This window comes from Pipistrellus kuhlii, unplaced genomic scaffold (assembly GCF_014108245.1).
Source record: "Pipistrellus kuhlii isolate mPipKuh1 unplaced genomic scaffold, mPipKuh1.p scaffold_m20_p_18, whole genome shotgun sequence".
NCBI lineage: Eukaryota > Metazoa > Chordata > Mammalia > Chiroptera > Vespertilionidae > Pipistrellus > Pipistrellus kuhlii.
Genome location: NW_023425493.1, coordinates 22,694,778 through 22,719,030, shown reverse-complemented (window position 1 = coordinate 22,719,030; position 24,253 = coordinate 22,694,778). Strand labels below are relative to the sequence as shown.

Below are 24,253 nucleotides of genomic sequence, written 5' to 3'. Positions count from 1 at the left end.
GCTATTTCAGGGAACCAATCTTCCGCCTTCAAGGCAAATTGTACGAGCTAAGTTCTGTAAGCTTTACTGTTGCTTTTTCATTTAGCTTCCCATGGGCACAGTTTTGTCTTTAACTGATTAACTCAACTAGCGCTTGCTACTAATTTTTTTTTTAAACTTAGGTTGTCTTGTCCATAACACCCTATCATTGAAATAAAAATCTTCTTAAGAGGGTTCATCCCTTCACTGCTAATAACTTGCTGTGATTGAAAGGTATGAACTAGTAAACTCTAAAACGCTGTAATAATAAACCCTTAACATCGTGGGTGCTTTAGTATTTCTCTAATTTTAACGGGCCTTAAAATAATTAAAATCATTAATGATCTCCATCTCTGTCCTTTTATGCTATGTTGTTATATGGTGAAAGCCTTTGTACAATATAATACTATTTCCAATAAATGTTGATGATGCTCCTACAAGGTGGGTGAATATTGAACATCTGATTTGTTATATTTGCTGACAAACCTCCCCAAATTCCAGTTATTTGTAGTTATTTTTTAAAATAATAAAACAAAACCAAATTTACATTGATTGCAATTTTATATTGCTTTACAGTTGAATCTTTTAGAACTAGATACTCAGTCTTCATTTTATGCAAGTATAAAGAGTCTGCCAAATTCTAACAATCATGTTTTGGGAAATATTTTTACTCTCATTTCTACATGGATGAAGCAGCCTTAAAGTCTTCCTTCCAACTACGCACAGATGGAAGATGAGATAGGAGCATGAGCCAGTTACTTGCTCCATGTTACTTTGGAAGAAACGGACTTGGGAGCTAGACATTCCTTACTTCAAATTATAACCAATCACTTAGTTAGCCAGATGGCCTTGGATCAAGTGAGCCTGAGTTTGCTCAGTGCCCTGATGGGAAGAATAGAAAAGATTTCTGCAGGGTGAATGGGAGGGTCTGATGTAATATATACAATGAGGTTTGCAGCTGGGTCCTGGGTTTGTGACCTGTAAAGAGCAGATACCTTGTTCCCAACAGGTAGGTGCTACTTCTTCAAACCTTTGGGAGAAAATACACAAAGTATAAGACAATAATAAAAGTTATAAGATGAGAACAATGAAACACTGGAAAATTAGAAGCCATGACACATTATTCTAAAGATTGCAATGTGCAGGAAAAGGATTTGCCTATAAAACTTTCCTCATGGAAGTACATACTTATTAGAAAAGCAACGATACAGTGGCATGAATGCATACTCTAAATAAGATCTGAAAGGAAACTCTAAACCAGTTGCCAGTTATATTTCTTCCAAATGCTCAAATCATGCTAATGTGTTTTTGTGACTTTACTTTTGCTGAGTACTTCAAAGCCCACACATTGTGAAAGTTTTATAAATCTGAAGATAATAGAATTGGGGGACTGTTATCATAGTATGCAGGTACTTTATCCCAACCTCTTGGGTCTAGTTGTACCTTGAAAGTCAGATTTTAAAAATTTTATTTTTGAAAAACAATACACATTTCTGTGGGGTCAGAGATAGCACCCTGTAATTAAACACATTATTTTTCTGTAGTGAGACAAATGAATAGTCACCCCAGATAGATTAAATGAGAGATATAAATACTTCCATGATGTCAGGTTTTGCTGCTAAATTTGTTTAAAAAGCCTTTTTATTTTGCAAGTAATGGATTATGAACTTGAATGCCTTATTTTTCAGAGTAAAATCCAATAATTAAAAGCAATACAATACAGTTTAGGAATCCCTTTTTTCCCTTCTTAGCAGAAATGAATCATAATGACTTGAAAACATTTTCCTTATGAATCTGAATATCTGATGTTGATTTGGGTTTGTATTAATACAATTTATCAGTCAAGAGGCTCAAAGCCAGGGAGCCATGGAGCCTGCCTGCTAATTGAAACTGACTTTTGTGGTTGGTGGGCTGAAAATTCTGCAGGATTCTAAAAAGTAGTTCATCCATTCCAATATGCATTTAAGGCTCTGGGTTGGAAGAATTGCTTTGCAGGATCTATACTGAAATATGTTAGAGGGATTTAAGGAATTGCTTTTCTCTGTCTAGGAATTTGCTTAGAACTTTTACAAGTTGAAGTTGGCAAATGTATAGAAATTTATGAGACAATTAGCTTCAGGTTGGATCGATCAAAAATGTAAATTTAAACTTAATTTCATTCATCCCTTCACTCATCAAACATGTATTTGAAACTCTCTGAGTGACAAAAACGGGGGTAGATGTTTAAGCTAGTGATGACTAAATCACAGCCTCATCCTCAGAGAGCTCACAGCTCAGTGAGGATGATGGTAAGTAAGAAAACTGAAGACTGCTTCCTTCTTCAAGGCTAGTTCTTTCTGATCCTCCGGGTCTCACTGAAACATCATTTCTGCAAGAGGTTGGCCCTGACCACTGGATCTAAAATAATACACCCCTACCCAGTGTCTTGCTATCATCCTATTTATTACTAGAGGCCCAGTGCACAAAATTTGTGCACTTGGAGGCAGAGGGGGGGTTTCCCTCAGCCTGGCCTGTACCCTCTCACAGTTCGGGAGCCATCAGTTGGACATCCTTAGTGTTGCTGTGGAGGCTATAGAGGTTCCTACTTCTGTCACTACACGCTCCAGCCAGGAGCCCAGCTTCTGGCTGAGCAGCGCTCCCCCTGTGGCAGTGTACTAACCACCAGGGGGCAGCTCCTGCATTGAGCATCTGCCCCCTGGTGTTCAGTGCACATCATAGTGACTGGTTGTTCCACTGTTGGGCCAAAACCAGCTCTTCAACTCCCCTGAGGGATCCTGGATTGTGAGAGGGTGCAGGCCAGGCCGAGGGACCCTGCCGGTGCACAATTGGGACTGGGGAGGGACACGGGAAGTTGGCCAGCTGGGGAGGAACTGCAGGAGGGCTCCAGTGCTTGTCCAGCCCATCTTGCTCAATTCTGATCAGCTGGACCCCAGCATCAAACTAACCTACTGGTCGGAGTGGCTGCCTCCTGGTGGTGAGTGCACGTCATAGCAAGTGGTTAAGTTGCATTAGCATATCATTAGCATATTACACTTTGATTGGTTGAACTGATGACCAGACACTTAGCCTATTAGGCTTTTATTATATAGGATTTTTCATCTTTCTTACTTCACTAGAACCTTAGCTCCATTCATGATATTTTTTTTTATGATGCTCAAAGCAGTGGAATATCATTGTAAGGTTTTAGGCATGATCATTTAGGCATGATCATATAAGTTTTAGAAAACTCCTCCTGCTTATGGTGTAGAGAAAGTTCTGAAGGCAGAACAATGTTAGAAAAAGACTAGTTAGGAGGCTGTTTTCTGACAAGAGATGATGATGATCTGGGCCAGGCTATCTATACTGGATTCAAGGACAAGCTCATGAGTTTGGGAGAGTCCAAAGGAGGTGTGATGAGGTGAGTGTTGGGGAGACATCAGGGGATCATTAACAATGCTGTTCAGATATATGATTTAGGCACAAGTGAGATAGTGGTGCTCTTAATGGAGAAAGGAACATAGTGAAAAATCCAGATTTGGAATCAGAAGGGTATTTGTTGAGTATGAATCACTGTGGGGGATTGGAATAAAAGTCCATTGGGAAGTTGTATAAAAGTGTATGGAGTTTAGAAGAGGCAGAATCTATTCCAAGGGTAGTAGGAAGCCACTAAAGGATTTCCAATAAAGAAGGGTTACCATCTGATTTGCATGTTAGAAAGGTCTGTGTGTCAGCCATAAGGAATGGTTTGGAGAAATAAAAATAGAGAGATGGAAATTTTTGAAGAGGTTTATATCATTAAGAAAATACAACTGTCAAAAGTGGGAAGTATGTAGGAGAAGGAACTTTTAACAGGTAAAAAGAGTTAGAAATAGTTTTGGGGATGTTAAGTCATCCTCCCAGGCTATGGCTAAGGGATCCACTGTTGGGAGTGCAGAAGAAGGAGGAGCAGATTTCAGGGGCAATGGGGAAGAAGGTGGTGACTTCAGTCTGGGATATATTTCTTGTGCCTGTTGGTGACATCAGTAGAGTTTGAGGTTCAAGACTTGTCTACACTAGAGATAGAAGTTTTACAGTTTTCAATGTATACTTGGTAGTTGAAGTTGTGAAATTACCTACAGAAGATGAGCATATAGAAGGAAATATGCATAGAAGGAAAAATGTCACAGACAGCAAGGAAAAAAGACTATTGTATGTTTTATCAATTTTCTTGATAAAACAGGAGGCTGGGCTGTTTGTTGAGAGCAGTGGGAATGGGAGTTATAGGGAAGCCTTAAGAAGATAGTGGAACTCAGTGTAGTTACCATGTGGAATGTAAAGACAAACCAAATGGCTTTCAGCTGTTGGTCTAGGTCTCCCCATCAGTTCATATGCTGAGACTCCAGTGTAGAGAAGCTAATTTATCTACACAAAGAAAAGAGTAAGATGCAAATTGACCATACCTTCACGACACCCACCAGCCAACCAGGAGCGGTATGCAAATTAACCTGACAAATATGGCAGATTAATTTGCATATGCAGTCGCTGAGTGCCGGATGCGGGGTGGGACACAGGTGTTCCGTACTGCCCCAGCTACTCTAGGCCTCTGAGAAGCATGGGAAGGCGGAAGGGTGGCTTCAGGTCAGAGCGAAGGTGGTGCTGACAGCCAGGGGAAGGAATGCCCATTCTTTTGTGAATCTTCTGCATCGGGCCTCTAGTTTGTTAATACTGAGAGACCCTAGTCCTTTCAACTAATCAAAGTAAGGGTTTAGCAAAGGACAAATAGTAAAGCCTCATTGCCTACAAAGGTGCCCTAGAATCTCTTATTAGTGATGCAGTCCCTGTCCTATACCAGAAGGTCCTTTTGAAAGGATGTCCCTGGTTAACTATCACAGTGAAAACAAAAGTAAACTGATGCCAATAAATTCTCGTAGATATTTCCAATAGAGCTCTTTTGTTATTTTTGTTATTTTGTTATTTTTGCCCATTGCTTTCCATATTGAAACCAGATCCACCCAACATATAAATATGTCCCCAATTCACCATGACCAAGGCAAATTATAGTTTTTGTCTCTAAAGCATGAATCTTTTCACATTCAGTGCAATAATATTACATAATTTTTCCTGACTGAATGTTTAGCCCCTGATCCTCAAAATAATGGAGACATCTTGACATTCTTAAGCAATTTCATCGAAAGTGTCCTGAGATATATATTTATAGAAAAGAAAGCTCATATTGATGGTGTCAGGGGAGAAACAGGGGGTAAGGTTGGGAATCTGATGGTCAGCCTTGTGAGCTCCATTTTTGACATTATGCCAGACTCTGGTTTATCTTGAGTCTCACTGTCAGGGACCTAAATGTCAGAACATTAATCCTAGCATTAGTGTAAATTGCTGGTACGTTTTATCATAATTTTTAAAAATTACGTTTTGTAATGAGATACTCCCATTTGAGAACAATCTTTTTTCACCCCCTGAAAAAATGTATTTATCTTCTAATCATAGGCCACAGATTTTTCAGATAAGAGCCTTGCATGTCAGTGCAAAATTTTATGTAGCCACCCCTTTTCTTCTCATTCCAAACACTTCAATATGAGCAGATCTCTCATAGCTTCTGTGGTTTGTATGGTACAAGAAGATTGTGACTTTTTAAATATTGAAATTTCACCTTTACATGAAGTTCAAGACTGTAGGCTTGTTGGTTTCTTGTGTGTAGCTTATATTATTCAAAGGCCAGACCAATTTTGAGCACCAACATGGCGTAAGTCTTTTTTTTCTTTATTTTTTAGAGCAAGGGCTAGTCCAGTTTCCTGTCTTGTAACAGTGCTAATAGTTAGCATTTATTAAGTGCTGTGTGTGTGTGTGTGTGTGTGTGTGTGTGTGTGTATTGGGAGAGGGGGGGAATGGTGTATCATACTAAAACCGAGATTTGTACATGGATTGTCTCATTGAATATTTCCAAGAGCTTTATGAAGTCATTCCCTATTTGATGGATGAGGAATGGAGAGTCACAGCCTTAATGTGACTTTCTAAAAGTTGTTCCATAGTAAGTGATGGGGTTGGGGTTTTACTTCAATTTTTTATTATAAAATCTAGAGGCCCAGTGCTTGAAATTCATGCACAGGTAGGGTCCCTAGTGGCTGCCAGCTGCTGGCCAGGGTCTTCCCTTCCAACCCCTCCCTACTCCCCACTGCCTGCCACTGCCATGTTCTGTGCTGCCCTCTGATGGTCCCAGTAGGTCGAATTCCCACCCTTGGGGACAATTTGCATATTAGCCTTTTATTATATAGGATTGTCAAATATAGCAAAGAACTGGAAGCATAGTTCTGTGAAAGGCCATGCACGTACCCCTAGTTTGTTTGTGTGTACATATACTATTTGAAAGTAAGTTGCAGGCATCATGACCATTCATCTCTAAATACTTAAGTAGCATTTCCAAAGTATGTCCTCACCACTGTTTTCTCACCTAAGAAGATTAACTATTTTTAATACTATCTGTTGTTCTTGTGATTCAATTGTGGCAGTTCTAGTAGCTTGAAAGTTAATGCTGGCTTCAGATTTATATGAAAAGACCAATGGGGTTTATTTAGAAAGTTCAATGTGGAAAGACCTGGAAAGACCAGTATGATTTATTTGCTTAGCAGTATATATTTCCTATATTTCCTAATTATCTTGGTGCAGAAAATAAATAAAATTTATCAGAGGTGATCTATTGAACAAAGTGTAAATATGTAGAGTTTTAGGTAAGCGAAGGACTAAAATATCTTATCCCCGAGGTGACTATGAAATCTCTTTGACTCAGCAGCTAATCCATTCCCTACCTCTGGGAATTCTCTTGGGCTGAATTCTTCACGATGAATGTTCCCTCTCCAGGAAATGAGTGTCCTGGTTTCCTAATTGAGCCTGCGTTCCTTGAAGCTTTGCACCGTGCGCTTGCCTCACCAAACAGTTGGCCGGAGTGTTTGTCCTGACTCCTGGTGAGGTTATTTACACTCTGAGCCTGTGACAGATGGCCCCCTTGGGTAGATTATTCTATGTGCTGCCATTTATATTGTCTGGATGGAGCATTACTTGGAAATGGTGCACATAAATACAAATGAGCCTGACAAATATGAGCATGAAACTCGGTCATCATCATCATTTCATTTCCAGCGACTTTGATTTATTCTTTGTTTGCAGTATCCTATGAATTCTTTATCTATGGGGTCCTATGACCTCCGCCCCTTTTCTAAGTTTCAAGTTGAGTTTCTATTGTTTGTTTATAAGTGTTTTTTTTTTTAAATATATATATTTTATTAATTTTTTTACAGAGAGGAAGAGAGAGGGATAGAGAGTTAGAAACATCGATGAGAGAGAATCATCCATCAGCTGCCTCTTGCACACCCTCTACTGGGGATGTGCCCGCAACCAAGGTACATGCCCTTGACCGGAATCGAACCCGGGGCCTTTCAGTCTGCAGGCCAACGCTCTATCCACTGAGCCAAACCGGTTTCGGCTATAAGTGGTGTTTTTTTTGTTTTGTTTTTTTATGAGAAAGCACTATCATAACTAAAACATTAGTTGAAAAGCAAGTCATTTTATTGTTTCCTGCCCCAGTCTACTAAACACGATCTTCTTAATTAAGGTAAAACATTTTTAGCGTCTGTGTTTTCAGTGTTGTTGTTGGTTTTTTTGTTTTTGTTTTTTGTCTCTTCAAAAATCTTTTCCTTCCCCAGCAACTCTGGTCTTCCTGTTGACCTGCTGCGAAGTGGAGGAGGGGGAAAGGACAAGTGGGACTTGTTTTTGAGAACTCAACTATCTATAAATGACTTCCTCCCGTTTGGTACATCCCGTGGCCGGTTTCATTTTCTGATGCCTGGTGGCAGGACCCATGTCCTGGAGGAAGGAACCATGTCATCTTCACTCATCCTGTGCTCAGAGCTTGACCACGGCTGCGAATATTATCTCCTATCACTCCTGACATTTCTCGTGCTTCTCTTCCCGAGCTTCATAATTCATGTCACTGTTTTCCGGTGCATACGGAGTCAGGTTTTAGAAATATGAGACAATTTTAAAATTACAGATGCAAGGTCTCGCTGCGTGAGCCAACATCTGCAACTAGTTTACGAGGTTAAGCAAAATAGCTGCTCTGGATGACTGATATTTACCAGGGCCTCTCCATTTCCCATCAGAAACAGGAATGCCTGTGACTTCTACATTCTTCAGTTTTCAGTGGGAATCGGGGTTTTATCCATTACATACCTCACTTTATTAAGTTACCTCACAGAGCATCCTGAGTTACGATTAGCCACGATTAAGGAGGCCATCGAGAACATGGGTAATTAATGTCCACCAATAATTAAAATACTTACCTTAACCAGAGCCCAACACTCTCTCCTAAAACCTTATACTGAAATTCCAAACCAGTAAAATCTCACAGGATTTTTCTTTTGTTTTGGTGCAGACAAAATAAAAACCTGGACACATCACTCCCTTGGTTACTGACAACCCTCAAAAGTACTGCTTTCCCTTTAGAACAAAGTCCAAATGTTGCCACCTATTTTCCATTCCCTGCCTGTCTCCTGCTCCTTGTTGCTAACACTCCTGAATTCTGTGGGCTAGCCACAGTGACCTTCAGGCAGTGCCTCCGTGGTCTTTCCTGTTGGGGCTTTTAATGTGCTGCTTCCTGTGCCTGAAACATTTTTAAATATATAAATACGTGTGTGTGTGTGTGTGTGTGTGTGTGTGTGTGTGTGTATGTATGTTTGCATATTAATATTTATTAATCATTAATTGGCTGCCTCCTGCACACCCCACACCAGGGATCGAACCTACAGCTGGGGCATGTGCTTCAACCTGGAATTGAACTGTGACCTCCTGGTTCATAGGTTGATGCTCAACCACTGAGCCACACTGGCCAGACTCTAGGAACTTCTTTAAAATGGGTTCTCTGTTTGAGATATGTTTTCTTCATTGGCCAAGTTTTAGTTTTTTTTTTTTTTGTTTTGTTTTTTTAATATTTGCATCAAGATGATGCTGTGAAGGCACTGAGTCATCATCTGAAAACAGAATTGCATGGGAGACCTTCAAGTCTGTCACCCACGCATTCCAGTCTGGCTGCTTCCCCCTCCATTGAGCCATAGAAACGATGCCTGGCAAGGTTGTGCAGCCAGCACATATTAGCAGAGCGACAGTGGTCATTCAGACATTGAATGTTCTCGTGCCAGTTAACACTGGCTGTTCCTCCAGTTGCTGAAGTTTCTCTCCTCCCCCCCCCCCACCTCCCCTTTATCCAGGAATTAAAGGCAAGGTTTGGTCCAGAAGGGGGCCTCCCGTATCCTCCTGCTCTAGCACTGAGTCCCGCACCCCTTCCAACTGGTCAGGCTGCTGCCATAGTAGTTGTTAAATGTTTTCAATTTTATTTCTTCCAACAGCCTCCATGTTACCCAAACCAGGGAATAATTTTGTTCTTTGAGTCCTGCTTTCCCTCACAGTGGCATTAGACATTTTCAGCTCTCCCATGAAAAGTCTCTTCTGTTCACTTCTGTGGATACTATATTCTATCTTTGTCCCACCCTTCTAGCTACTGCTCTCTCTCCTTTGCAGGTCCATCCTCTTCACCCAGCCACTCATTGCCTGCTAGTTTGCCTCAAGGCGCAGTCCTAGGTTTTCTCTCTTCCCACTCAGACTCTCACTTTATGTTATTTTTTCATAGCTAGGGCTTCAGTTACCTCTGTAGTCAGCAATTCAAAAATCTGTGTATCTGATTGAGACTTCTCTGTAGACGGTGGTTTATTTTACATGTTCACCTCTCTTCAAGTCCAGACAGAACTCATTACTTATCCCCTCCCTCACCTTCATCCTCTTACTCTCCCTCAGAAAATTTGCCTCCACAGTCTGTCCAGCTTCAGAAATTAATCCTTGGGCGTCATCTTGGACACCTCACCCCCCTTCATCTTCCATCTTACAATTTATCATTGTCATAATAGTTTCCTTCCTAAATATTCCTCAACTATGTGCACTCCTCCAAAGGTCCATTTCCACCACTCTTGTCACAGTTATCATTGTCTGTGACTTAGGATGATGTCTTGGGTATTCTGTCTATTCCCCTGCCTCCTTTCCCTTCTCTGTAATCTCTTCACCAGACCAGAGCAAGAAGGACCTTGTCCTGATGCCAATCTTAGATCACTGCCCCGCCGTAAGCCCTTCAAGGCTCTCCATCCTCTCAGGATAAAGATCCAGTTTCTCCACATGAATTACATGGCCAGGCATGATGGTTCTCCTCCCTCAGGTTGTCTTGCATGAGGCTCACTCTTGTTCTCTGTGCTGTGCATTCCCTCTCTCATTGCACACCCTTCTGATTTCAGTGCCAGTGCTAGAGTCTGCCGGCACCTCTTCTCCAAGTCTCAGTGTACTGAACTGCTCCGGGGTGGCAGCAATCCAGCTGTCACTTTACATTGATCTGTGTGAGTCTCTGTTTAGTGTCTCATCCCCATTTGTCTATAAGCTCCACGAAGTTCAGGAACTGTGCCTGGTTTTCTGTTTTATTTATTTATTTTGATTTATCCTTGTAGTTTTAATGTGCTGCCTGACCCCGATAAATGACTCATCCATCCTATATAATAAAAGGCTAATATGCAAATTGACCAAATGACTGGTTGCTATGACACACACTGATCACCAGAGGGCAGACGCTCAATGCAGGAGCTGCTCCTTGGTGGTCAGTGTGCTTCCACAGGGGGAGCACAGCTCAGCCAGAAGCGGGGCTCATGGCTGGCAAGCTCAGTGGCAGTGGTGGAGGCCTCTCCTACCTCTGTGGCAGTCGGACATCCCCCCCCACCCCGAGGTCTCCCAGACTGTGAGAGGGTGCAGGACGAGCTGAGGGACCCCCCCCCCCCCCCCCAATTTCCCCCAAGTGCACCAGGCCTCTAGTTTTCTATTAAATGAACTAAGAAGTATTTACGGAGCTGCTTGTTTTCTCTCTCAAAGAAAGCCCTCTTAATTATTTTTAGAACAATAGACAAATTCTACTCAGGCCTTGATCATTATCTCTTCCCTTGTGTGCGCATATTTTTGCCCTTGGACGTGAAAAAATGGATGATGGGCTTAGAGCTCTCACTCTGTTTTGTATCATTGGGAATCTCTTCCACATGGAGGGCTCCCACGAACTTCAAAGGGAGCGCTGCACATGGAAAAGATACACAGGAAAAAAAGTGAAAAAAGTAGAGTCCTGATTTTCATCATGGTTAATGGCCTGGACCCTGGAGAGGGTTAGGTGAGTAAACGCTGAGAATAAACAGCCCACTCTTAGCGAGCTCTTCAGAAATAGCTGAGCATGTGAAAGAAGTAATGTGTAAACAGACAGTCAGGAAAATCCTGGGGAACAATGAAAAGGGAAGGAATTCCTTAGAGTAGTTTTGAGAATCAAATAATATAATAGCCCAGTTCGCCACAGAGGCCAGGTAAACACGCTCATTGTGGGAACTCGGGCTGATGTTTTGGGAAGCCTCTCTGATAGGGCAGAATGAATGGAAGACGATGGAGGCACCATACATGTAGTCCTTGCAGATTGGAGCAGTCCCCAGAAAAGTGAGCAGGGGGCTATCCCTAAGAGAGGCTCTCCTGTGAAATAATAACTTGGAGTTCTGCTTTACTCACATTTTATTCACACGGTTAGCATTTAAACTTTATGCTGGTATGTTAAGATAAAGGCTGGATTTTACAGAGAAAATAGGAAGTTATCTTTTTGGCAGCCATATCTTCAAATAAGAAGGGGGTTTGATATGAACAGTAAATGTAGGATCCTTATTTTCAACCCGATTTTCTTGCACCCTGTTAATACGTTTTCAGTCAATCAAAGCAGCTCCTTATTTAAAGTAGTCCTCTCTCATCATGGAGATTTCTTATGTAATAATCCAGAATTATTTCTCTTTATGTTGCACTGTAGATTTATTTCACTATTGGGTTATTTGTAATCCTTCTCAGTCTTCTGACATGCTGTGTTCATTACACATTAAAGAGAATCTCAAGAAATTGCCAAGGAAGGGAGGGAGGAAAAAAGAAAGAAGTTGCCTGTTTTAAGCAGCCAATAATGTGATGGCAACCTGTAATTTTAATAGCACAAATACTATTGGAAAATAAGGGAAATACAGGAAAATTGAAGGAGGAAATAAATATAACTTCATATCTTGTCACTAATTTTCTATCAGAGTTAACATTTTGGTGTATATGACAGTCTTCTTTCTGTCCTTACGTTAACAAATATAACGGAAATAATACCCTGTGTACTAATGGGTACTGGGCTAAGTCCACTCACGATCCACACAGCAGTTCTGTGTTACATATGAAGAAATTGAAGCCAAGAGACTTGCCCAGTGCCTCCCAGCTAGCAACCCAACTAGGAGGCAATCTCGGAAGTCAGCCCTCTGCCCAGTGTCAATGTTCCCATGTCATGTGTTAGGTGCTATTGCTCAGCTTAATTGAACAGATGAGAGGATTCTGTCATAACATGTTAACCATTTTCCAGTTACGCAACTAGGTTGTTTCCAATGGCTGCTAGGAATAGTACTATCACCAACATCCTTGTGTGCATTGTGGATTAAGGACGTCAGACCACCAGAGAGATTTTATTTCATTCAGGTGCTGAGAGGCTGAATCCTCTGCAACGTGGAGCCAAAATGGCAGACGTGCGTCAGCTCCTGTGGGTTACACTGGTGGGCTTGGCCATGAAACAGGAGCCCGATGGCAGTTTCCTCATCTGTCACATAAGGAAAGTGCCGTCTTTTTCAAAGGATTATTTTGTGGATTAAAATAAATAACACCCACAGAGCTCTTAGCACAATGCCTGGCTCAGAGTAGTGTTGAGTAAATGTGAGCTATTGTTTTCATCCTTGAATTCCTAGAAATGGAGTCAAACTGTGTCGTTAACTTTGCCTGTTTTACTTATGAAACTGCTCCGACTTCCTAGAACGTTAAAACCATGAAAAGAATATCCAAACATACAAATGTCACATAGCCAACTCATTCACAGTAGTATTTTGAAGAGTCTTTAAAACCAAACAAAGACTGTTGCACCAAATATTTGATTATTTTATGTCTTAATTTGATTATCATTTAAATCCCGTTAGCTAAGCTTCATCTTACTTGCTTGTTTTCACAGCTTCTTTACCCCAGTCAGAACGTCAGTTCGTCAAATCGAGTATTTATTTTTTATGCATGGCAGCCCAGTGATGAGACACACCAGGGCATACAATGGTGGCCCTCATTGTTAACGTAGGAATAGGGTCCCTGGCACATTTCCTGGTCCCCCACAGACATGGGTAGGTACTGGTTGACTGACTTATCAAGTGTTTTAGGTGATAAACACCTTTAAATACTTTCCTGAGTTAAATGTATCCCTCAAAACTGCAGGTATGAAGCCCTTCCTTCCTATGTTAAGCACGTGCTCACAGGCAGGCTGGCTCCCAAGATGAAGAAAGGAGAGAATGGGGGAGAGATTTACCAATCCGAGAAGTTACTTTACTCCCCCCGGGTGGAATGAATGAGGAAACAATAGGAGTGCCCCTCTGTCCCCCAACCCTTGGCAATATTCCTTACTTTCCTCCATCTTTTATTCCATTGGGTTTCATGGTGAAGCCAGTGGTTCACAGAGGAGTGGCCAGCCCCTGTGGAGGAAATGATCAATAGTCTCTGGGCCCTGGTATTTCCTTCTTGAAGCCACTCCTCCCGAGCTAATCGTGGCTCCTTTGAGCCATCCTCCTAGAACCACCAGTGGAGAGAAGACTCTGAAATGGGTCAAAAGAGCACACCAGTAAAATTCACTTTACCAGTAAGGCCCAAGGTTAATTGTTGGCTCCTTTTTTAAAAATTTATTTCTTGTTTCAAATACTGTCCAGTCATATTGTTCCCGTAGCCTATCAGAGATTCTGCAGCTGTCGGAGGATATCATTAATCCATTCTAATTTGCATTCAATAATAAAATGTCGATGAAATAGACATGTCCTCAATATAAATATGACCCCCCCTCCTACTATGAAGTTCTCATAAGTTAAAGTGCAAAGATGACATTCCCAAAGGAGGCTGCAAAGTCTAAGATACTTACGGAACATCTAAGAGGGTCTCTGGCCCAGGTGGACTTGGGGTTCCTTCAGCAGCCATACCCTCATAGAATGAGTTGTTTCTTCTGGGCTTCTGGAGTCGAATACTCTCTTGTTTCCCTTTAATCTATGAATAAAGCAAAGAGATAATTCCAGAACTAGCTCCATACCAATGAATTTAATGAGACAAATAGGCATTCTAGTCTTTACAACAATTATCCCAGGCACCATTTATGTTCCTGGACCCCTTTCCCTGCTGCCATCACTGAGAGTTGCCAACACTCAGGGGATCTGAATGAGAGGGGGCGAGGTTAGATAGAGAAAACCACCGTGGGTTTAGCTCTCCCAGGCTGTCAGTTTTTTTCTAGTTCTGTGAATGTCTACATTTCTTAATGTAGGAAAATATCTTCTTAAGAGGAGAATTTTGCCACTGTGCACTTACCATTAAGGAGGAATCCATCTAGATAATCTTAAGAGAATGCTTGAAACACCACTGTCCGTTTCCAAGTTCAGGAAGTTGCACTGGGCAGCCCTTGTCGAGAGGTCTTATTTATGTTACCTCTCTCTCCTATGTAGCACATTCAAACCCTCATCTTATTTTCCTTTGCCTCTGTGTGTTCCCTTCCTGCCCCTTATTATATATAACTTCTTGATCTTAGAAGCCTAGGCCTCCTCAGGAAGCTTTCTCCCTCCTATATATTCCAGGGCCAGTTTGAAAACGTGAGCCCAAGCGGATGATGACCCTTAAGTCGTAAGTCAGTCACCTGCCTTAAGGTTAGGTCTGCCGCAGCTCCCTTCTTGCCCTACGCCCGGGTGCAGGATGGCACCGAGTGCCCCTAATCCAGCCCTTGCTGTCGCTTACCTGAGCCTGGATCCAGGCCTGGACCTAATTATTAATAAATTACAGCTGGACCCTCAAGAGTGCTCTGTGATACAGACCTTCGCTGCCTTACTTGGACTTCTGTAAAGTTCCTGGCATAGAGTATGCAATAAATTAAAACTATATATATATATATTTTTTAAAGTAGTTAATGTAGTTCCCCCTCCTGAGGTCTCCCCTACAGTTGAACTCTTGCTTAGAAAGAACTCTTCCAGCCAGTTCAAGGACAAGCCTCTATCCTGAGGATGCTCACAAAGGTGGTGACCAGCTGGGCCCACGCGGCTCTGAGCATTTCCCCACGTAGCCCTACTGCATGGGAACTCCCGTCATAGAAAAGCAGCTACTCATCCATGGACACAGTCCTTCTGTAAGCATTTTTCATGTACCAAGATAAAAATATCAAATGGTCTGTGGTTTACTAACTTCCCCCCGGGCGGCAACAGTTAAAATCTGGCTGCAGAGCTGAGAAAAACTTGCCTGGTCTCCCATGAGCAAGGCCAAGGTCAAAACGCCCTGCTCACAGATAAAGTTCAAGACCCAAAGCCTTTGCTAAACTAGACTTTTCCACATGCCCTTTTCCCCTCCTCATGATGTTATTTCTTGTCTGTGTATTGGTTTTATGACCCAGTGTGCTGGCCAGATGTTGAGGTCCACACTTACCCCTAACATACCGATTTTGCCAACCGTGAAAGGCCTGGCCGCCTACGGAACTACCAACGACACACTCTCTAGAGTAGGCTCGTCACGAAAGGAAGGGGCTGGGCTAGTCCACTTGCTGGTCTCACTTTCAGCATTTCTGTATTTGGCATGGGAGCTTGGATGTTATTCATGGTAGTAAATTTTAAAAAATTGGCTCGTTTCAAGGCTTACAAAAGAGCATGCCCTTTCAGTTCTCAAGGTCCCCTCTAGTCATGTCATTATGGGATTGCTTGCTCTTGTTTACTTGGGCATTCAAAAAAGAATTTGATATTCAAATACTAAGAGGCTCTAAGAGGTTATTGTACTGAATGGTGATGGATTTATTGTGGTGATGTTACCTTTGAAGGTGAAATCAGCACTTCAGATCTTTCTCTGTGAAGAGATTTCTACCATCCATCCCATTCGCCTTTGACATTCTTTGGAAATTTTATTAGTCTTTGTCTTTTCTCACTTCTAACTTTTCCTTTGTTTTATTGTATTAATTTCCTCTTCACATTCTTGCCTCTTGTGTCATGATCGTTTTTTTCCTGAATGCTTGCCCTTCTCCTGGCTCGTCCCACTGTTTAACTTGATTTCTCTCTCCTTCAATTTTTATCTGACAAGGTACATTAGGAATTGTTTGGTGTCCCCCCCCTTAATTCTTATGTTGAGCTGACCATCATCGGAAAAAAAGCAAGTTCATTTGTGGCAAGTATGCTTTTCTGATTGGACCAGAGTATCTTAAACTTTCCTTGACAGCAGCATACTTGCTGACAGTGTTCAATACTGAACACTCTTCCATGGGTGTCGCTGAAGTGTGCTGGCCACATGCACTCACAATGCGCATAGCTGTAATCCTCTTTTATTTATTTTCTCTCCATGTGAGAAAGCCTGTTGCAATGCAAATGAGGTTAACTTCATAGAATGTACTAATCAGAATATTCTAATTAATTTTAGTGTAGATTCTTTACAAATTTTACTTTAACTGTTAATTGTAACCTATAACTTTCATATAGCTCAACTGAATATATCCACTGGGTGAAATTATGTTTAATAATTATCATGTTTTGATTATAACATTTCATTTTTCTAGAGGTGCATCTTTGAGAGATGAATTCAGTGGTACCAGTAAAACCAGGTCATTTTAAGTTCTCCGAACCCAATTCTTACTTACATAGTATCTGTCTTTTTCACCTGATTGGTTTCTCGGTGTCCTTTTGTCTTTTTATATTCTGCCTTTCTATCAGCTCCCTCCTGCCGAGATTGAATGTATAATCATTAAAAATTATATGAGATCATTTGCTCTAAGGACAGTGAAGTTTTGATTTTATATGTGCAGGCAGTGTTTTTCAAACTTCAGTATGAATCAGAATTACCTCGGTACCATGTGAAAATGTAGATTCCTGGGCTTCAGTGTACACATTCTGGTTCATTTAGACTTGCAGGTGACCCAAGAATCTGTTTTTCTAAAAAGCATCCCAATTGTTATAATATAACTGGTAGAAACCATACTTGGAGAAATATTGGTTTCTTCTTTCCCAAGTAGAGAGTAAGAAGAAGGAGTAATTTTGAACAGTGGAGAGAACTGTCATAGTCTGGGCCTCAATGAGTTCTGTATGGGTGTCTGGAAAACTTAAATAGAGCATTAAAAAGAACAGTGGGCTTCTGGGAGATGCAGAAACAGGGAATCAAGGGTGGCAAGGACTAATATATGGACAAAGGCTTGAAGGATCAATAATGATAACCTTGATTCATAATTTTCCTTGATTGACTTTCCTTCGTAAATTAGAAAAGTTAATAGCAATATAAACATAAACTCTGATTATAAAGGTATTTTAATCTTTCTTTAGGAACTGACACCGTCATTCAACAATTCAGTAATTTTTAAAATATTTCAGGCTCTCTAGGGTATTGAACAGGTTAGATATAGGATGATTTTTGACGTTTGAAGTGATATCATACAATTCCAATTAGTATTTTATTTCTGGTCCTATGATAACAAATATGTAGCATAGAGGAGATGATAAACTATGCCATATGAAAAAACAGAATTTAACTTCACAACTGAGGGAAAAAGTAGATTTTCATTTAAAGGACATTTATACATCATAAATCAGTAAGCTTAATTGTTAATGTTTTAAAATTTAGAAGCAGTTTAAAGATTTTTCTGAAGATGCTACATATCTTTTAGTATGTCAAATAACTACCAGAGAGATGGTTTTAAATCTAGACCATTTAAAAACTCCAAACTTTAAAAAACACACATATTTTTATTGATTTCAGAAGGATAGAAACATCCATGATGAGAGATAATCATTGATCAACTGCCTCCTGCACGCCCCCCACTGGGGATCTATAATAGACTACAGTCCGGGCATGTGCCCTGACCAGGAACTGAACTTGGAAACCCTTTGTTTCCTGGGATGATGCCACACCAGTCAGGGCCAAATTTTTAATTTTAGCTTATTATTTCAGCTCTTTTCCTCATTCAGCCTCATTCAGAGCTGTTAACAAGGAACTACTTGGCTGGCTTGCATTTTTTTTCTTTAGTGTGTCAAATAACAACCAGAGGTAGATGGATAAATTTAGACCATTTGGTGGCCAGCCTCTGGTGGAAATCCTGATGAGACAAAACCAGGCAAACAAGGGAACCACAATGGGAGCAGAGGCGGTGGGCATTGAGAGTCTGTTGCTGTTCATCCAATCAACCAGAATGCTTTCATTTTAGCAGCCATGCCATAAACGGGCCCGGCACAAGAATTTCACTCCTCTCTCTCTCTCTCTCTCTCTCTCTCTCTCTCTCTCTCTCTCTCTCTCTCTCTCTCTCTCTCTCTCTCTCAGCAGTTCTGCTTCCACCATTTATATAAGTCTGTCATTTCGATTTTGTTCATTTGATGGGAGAGACTTCCCCCTGGTTATCGGTGCTTTTGGGAGATAAATGAGTAATGGAATTTGAACTCTGGGGAGCAATGCTGTTCTTGTTGTGATTTGTATCTTGTTTTGAACTTCACTCAAGTGCAGACCTGGTCTCCATTGGCTCATGTTGGACTAAGCTTCTCCGCTGACCTGTGCTCTCTTGTAGGTGATTCGCAAGGGCTGGCTCACCATCAGCAACATCGGCATCATGAAAGGAGGCTCCAAGGGATACTGGTTTGTCCTGACTGCAGAAAGCCTGTCCTGGTATAAAGATGACGAGGTAAGCCACAGAGGCTGACAGAGTTTTCTTATTTCACGTTCAGTGAAATTATTGTGATATTTAATTTTGAGACACCAGTGGTTCTCTATTCAGTAAGACCTAGCTTGGGATGTGTGTTTGAATAAGCACTGTGCTTTCCCCCCACTCCCCTCAAACATTTTTAATTTTTATAATATTTCCCTTAAATTTCTTTTACTTCATTGATATAGTCACATGTTTGTTTACCTGAAGAAATGGAGTTAGGAGTCCTTCGTTGCAAACGATTTCTGTAACAATGGCAGGAAATTTTCATTAAATAACAGTGAAGGAAATTTTCATTAAATAACATGTTGAAAAGACTCAAGGTAATAGAGCATTATAACAGGGAAATTAATAGCACTGATGCTGAGTTAAATAAAGTGTTTTGGAATTGTTGCTGTGACATCGGTCTCAAATGACAGGGTTTTGAAAATGTCCAAATCATTCGTCTTCAAGTCCCTGAAAACTGTTTATGTGAATTTTGTTCTTTGAGAATTTGATATCTATGTAAAAGCATGAATTATGATAATGGCGGTGTTCTGGTTCATGTTAGATGTTAATAATTTCGGGCTTGTGACTTACTACTCATTTAAATCCGATAGCTATGAAATCACACAAAAAATATACTATGTCGTTCTCGCAGAGCCATTAAAGAGCTGTAGAGTGATACAGTGTTACTGCTCAATTTAGGAGGGCATGGATGGAAATTGAACTATGTCTTGGAAATTTTAATAGCTCTGGTTTTACCCGACAAGTTTTTGATGCTTATAATGCAACATGCAAACATTCAATACGAAAACTTAGTCCATGATAGCAAAACTATTTGCAGGTGAGACTGTCTCAAATATATTTGAGCATGCATTTCAGACGTAAAAGTTCTTCCAATCTTGGTTTCACATCTCTTAAAAACACTACAAGATACCCTTATCAGATGTTGAAGGACCATTTTTATGTCTGGTATAGTTTTTCTGTTCCCTAAGTGCTTTGTGGACAATAGGGTGTTGAATGAATATCAGATGGTCAGGTGATTTCCACTGAGTTTTCTGCAGTAAGGGAAAGTAAATTCTATAGAAAGGTCCAAAGAAAATTTCTACTCAAAAGCTTTATTTTCAATTTTTATGTCATATATTTTACTGACTTTAGTCAAGTGTGGAATTGGTTTTTGGGAGAGTCTGAGGACTAGTAATGGTCACTTTTCTGTGCTGCCTGCTGTCCCTACCCTTGGCGGGAGTCCGCAGTATTCACAGAGCACCGAGAATAGACTGACAACTGTCAGAGGGGAGGTGGGTTGGAAGACTGGGTGAAAAAGGTGAAGGGATTAAGCAAACATCAACAACAACTAACTCAGAGACACAGGCAACAGTATGGTAATCACCATACTGTTGAGGGAAATGGGAGGGGTTGCTGAGTTTGGCATGATGTATGGGGTGAAATACTCTTGTGGAAAGAGTGGGATGGCAAGAAGAGAAGAAGGAAGACCAGCTAGGAGACCATGGCCATGGTCCAGGCTAGAAGATGGTGTCCTGTCCTGGGTAGCATGAAAGGCACACTCACATTCAGGGTAGCAAACTGAAGGGCCGCTGACAGCAACACTGCTGCTCATTAAAAACTCTGCTCAAGAAATAAGATAGGTTTTCAAAATATTAATGCCTGATTCACGAATGATCCTTACCCTCTCAATATGTCTGTCTCAGTGGGACAAAGCTTCTCCCGAAACTGGGGCCATCATCAATCATTCCCACCTTCCTGACCACTACCCCACCCTGGGTGTGCCTTCTTCTGCTATTTCTCCCCACTCCCCCTCCCCCAGAGCTTCCTACCACTGCAGACCACCTCTAAGCCTGCTCTCAGGGCAAAAGAGAAGGGACAGCACTGTCCCTTACTCACTGCTAGTGTTCCACAAATAGTCGTTAGTGTGTGTTAGTTGGAAGGAGGGTAAGGGGAGGAAAAAAGGTCAAGGAAAAGTGTCAGGAAGATGGAGCTCAGAGACACTGATTCATCTCTGGCTTCTTGAGTTTGTACCCCAAACACCATCCTTCAACAGCCGTGTTTTAAATAATGCATAGGTTCCATCAATGTCTAATTGCCAGAGTTTTCAACTACATATGAATTGAACATGCTTCTGTGGCAAACCTCAGAAATCCCAAGTTTAGACTATTTCTTTGTGAAAATAAGCCTCCGTTCAAACTCAACTTCTGGGGTCAATTTGTTTGTAAGTCGAGCGCTTGTCCCTTGTTCCCATGGTATCTGTCTCTACCCACATCAGCACTTTCATGCTTTGGAAATCCCGTTACTTGACCATTTTTCTTAATCAAGCAAATGCGACACAGTAAAAATAAGTTATTTATAGATTTGCTCATTTCTTCAATGATAACTATATTCACATTTTCATAGGGGATTGTGATATTTTTTCCCTGTGTTCTGCCATCCTCCTGCTTTCTCGTGTAATTAGACTGGTATGTTCTCATTATAATCTAAGTGGCTGTTGAATAAATAGCATATTGCATCATATGACTAGATATGGTTTTATTTAACTTATGACAGATTTGTAATAAATACAAACGACTTGTGAAATATATCTGTGATGAAAGAACAATGGCTCAAACTGTTCTTCAGGCTGACATTAATTGAACAAAAGACCTTATAGACCGCATACTCCATACACTCAAAAGGGGGAGGAGCTGGAGGAGGTGGGCTTGCCAGGACTGACTGCCAGAGTTGGAACAAGTCACTCTTCTCTGCGCCTCAGTCTTTTCACTCACCAAATGGGAACTTCCCATTACCAACCAAATCACCCCAAAGGGATTTTATAGGACTCTAAGAAATCATATATTACTAAGTCTAAATGTTTAAATAAACTTTTAGGAAACATATTTATGTGTGTGTTTTTTTTTATTTTTGTTGTTGCAAGTAATAGTATTCCTTCCTTCCATGATGTTTTTTGACTCATGTTTTCTAATTTTTAATTTTTTGTCATCTCATATCTCATATGGTGACATAGGATCTCATTTTTCTTTGCTGTTATTGCTGTGTGTTTTTTTTTTTTAGCAGAGAATGTTAAGGTTCAAATAATAAGAGGAAACTCAGATCCCATTCCTCTAGTGAGACTTTCCATGCAGTCTCCCCTTCAGCCTATGGGTTCTCCTATACTTCAGCCAAGAAGTGGAGATGATGATATCAAACTATGCTATTTTCTAGCCAAGTTGGCAGAGGCAAGAGCATAATAACCCTGTATAATAATTTTAAGCTGGAGTTGGCATGACTGTTATAGTAAGTCCCAGCATTTTTCCTTCTTGTTCTGAACAAATCCATCCACCCTACCCTTGAATTTTAGATGAGTTTATGAACACCCTCCAGCCTCTGTGGACTCTACTTTTTTGAACCATTATTCTACATTAGAATAATGTTATGTGTAATGTTATCGATAGATGAGCTTAACAGAAAGGTTTCCACCAGTGTCTGAGGCAATGTTATTTGTACTGTCATCTTCAGAGTTTTTAATACAATGACGTTGTGGCAGATATAATCGATCTATCTGCTTGACATTGTGCTACTCTCTAACTTTGCTCTGAGATTGGGGCTCTCTGTGACACAAAAAGAAATAGAACATCTTTTTCAGGGCTAGACAATTTATAATGAATTACCGAGGGGATTTGCCCAAACTCAGATGTCCGTTTGAGTCATGCTCTAGGACCCCAGACTCTGAAATATCCTATGCTAGTACATGTGGACCTGAGTGTGTTTGTATTTATTACAAATCTGTGATAAGTTAAATAAAACTAGATCTAGAGTGCATTTCTAGGGATTGCATAGACCTGCCCAGGGTATTTTGCTAGTGTGTATCCTTAGTCAAAGAGGAGTTGTCCAAGGGAGTGAGGACAGAGCATGGATATGTAGGTTGTGTATCTACATATATCCTCTTGGGCCTGGAGTGGATGATAGTTACCTTCTTTGATTTCTAACAAAATAACATAAAGATATTTGTAGTTTTTATATTTACTAAGGGTTTTGGGAAGCAGTACAACAGTTCAAGCAACCTTGAATAGAATGTTAGATAGCCCTTTGTTCAAGAGTTGTTTTTTTTTAAATACATATATTTCTTTATTGATTTCAATGAGGAAGGGAAGAGAGAGATAGAAACATCAGAAAGAGAGAAAGAGAGAGAGAGAGAGAGAGTCATTGATCAGCTGCCTTCTGCACGCCCCCTATTGGGGATCTAGCATGTGTCCTGAGTGGGAGTTGGACTGTGACCTCCCAGTTCATAGGTTGACACTTAACCCCTGAGCCACACTGGCCCAGCAACAATAGTTTTTGAGGAATGGACCCTTCACTAGGATGTGTCACTGACAGCTCTAACCTTGTGCTGGCCCAGCCCAAGGACAGTGCTTTGGTTAATCCTTTCTCTTCCGCTTCCCATATCACCCCTCAATGGCTACCAACCTGGAAATGCCCCAAACTCAAGGTGTGTCTCACTCTATTGTACATTCACTCTTCCTACATGCTCACCTTTGCAGATCCAAACTAATCAAATGTTTAAACAAGTCTAATGGACTTTCAGTTAACAAGATGCTCCCTAATTGAACAGTAATTGTGGTTGTCAGTAGTATCTCTGCTATTCATTCTACCTGCATAAACTCTTGCAGGTCAGCTCTCAATTCGAGTAATAGTCGATGATGATCACCATCCTCAAAATGACGGACTTTTATCGAGTATTCATAGTTTACCAGGCATTGAGCTAAGTTGGTACTATATTTACATTCTCCATATTGGAAATGAAGAGCTTAGCCCACAGCTAAAAGTCAGTGTGTGTCCTTAGTTACCTGAACACTTCCCAACAAATATTCTCTGAACAGCCGTTATGTACCAGACACTCTCCTAATCACAGTGTACAGAGGGTTAGCAGGGAATTCATGGTACCTGCCCTCATGAAGGTTCTTCCCCCAATAAAACATATAAACAAACAGGAAAACAGATGCAGATGCCAGTGTGTGAAAATAAATCCAGTGATGGGGGTTCCAGTGTGGGGGAGATTCAGTTGTGTGGTCAGAGAAGGTTTGTGTTGATACTTTGAGGCAAGATTAAGCTTGATGAATTTTAAGAAACTGAAGTAAATCTGGTGTGATTGGAACAAAGAGAGAAAAGGACTCTTTATAAAGAGTTGTTTAAAGATTAAGGATTTTGATCCTGAAAATGATGAGAAACCTTTGAAGTTTGAAAGCTGGAGAGTCTCATAGCATTATTTGAGTTTTTTATAGATCCTTTACATATTTGTAAAGAATATGTTGGAGGAGGACAAAACTGGATTGGGGAATTATTTTAAGATTTTTTTTCCAGAAGGTGACATTGATGTGACAACTCGTCACATGTGCTAAGTATTGGATAAATGTTTAAGTTCCTGCTAACCTGTAAGCCTCCTAAGACCAGGAGCCATTG

The 24,253-nt window shown here is 40.8% G+C and overlaps 1 protein-coding gene across 12 annotated transcripts in view; it reads left to right on the top strand.

The window, feature by feature from the left end:
- DNM3 (dynamin 3) overlaps positions 1–24,253 on the top strand; it is a 358,762-nt gene that overhangs the window by 139,121 nt on the left and 195,388 nt on the right. For 8 of the 12 annotated variants that reach the window (XM_036442129.2, XM_036442127.2, XM_036442130.2 and 5 more), the window contains exons 14-15: positions 11–40; positions 18,689–18,802. In XM_036442129.2, coding sequence (XP_036298022.1) covers positions 11–40; positions 18,689–18,802 — 144 coding nt within the window. Of the gene's footprint in view, positions 1–10; positions 41–18,688; positions 18,803–21,364; positions 21,649–24,253 lie in introns of those variants that run through there. The other 4 variants (XM_036442128.2, XM_036442125.2, XM_036442132.2 and 1 more) reach the window with 2 other exon arrangements.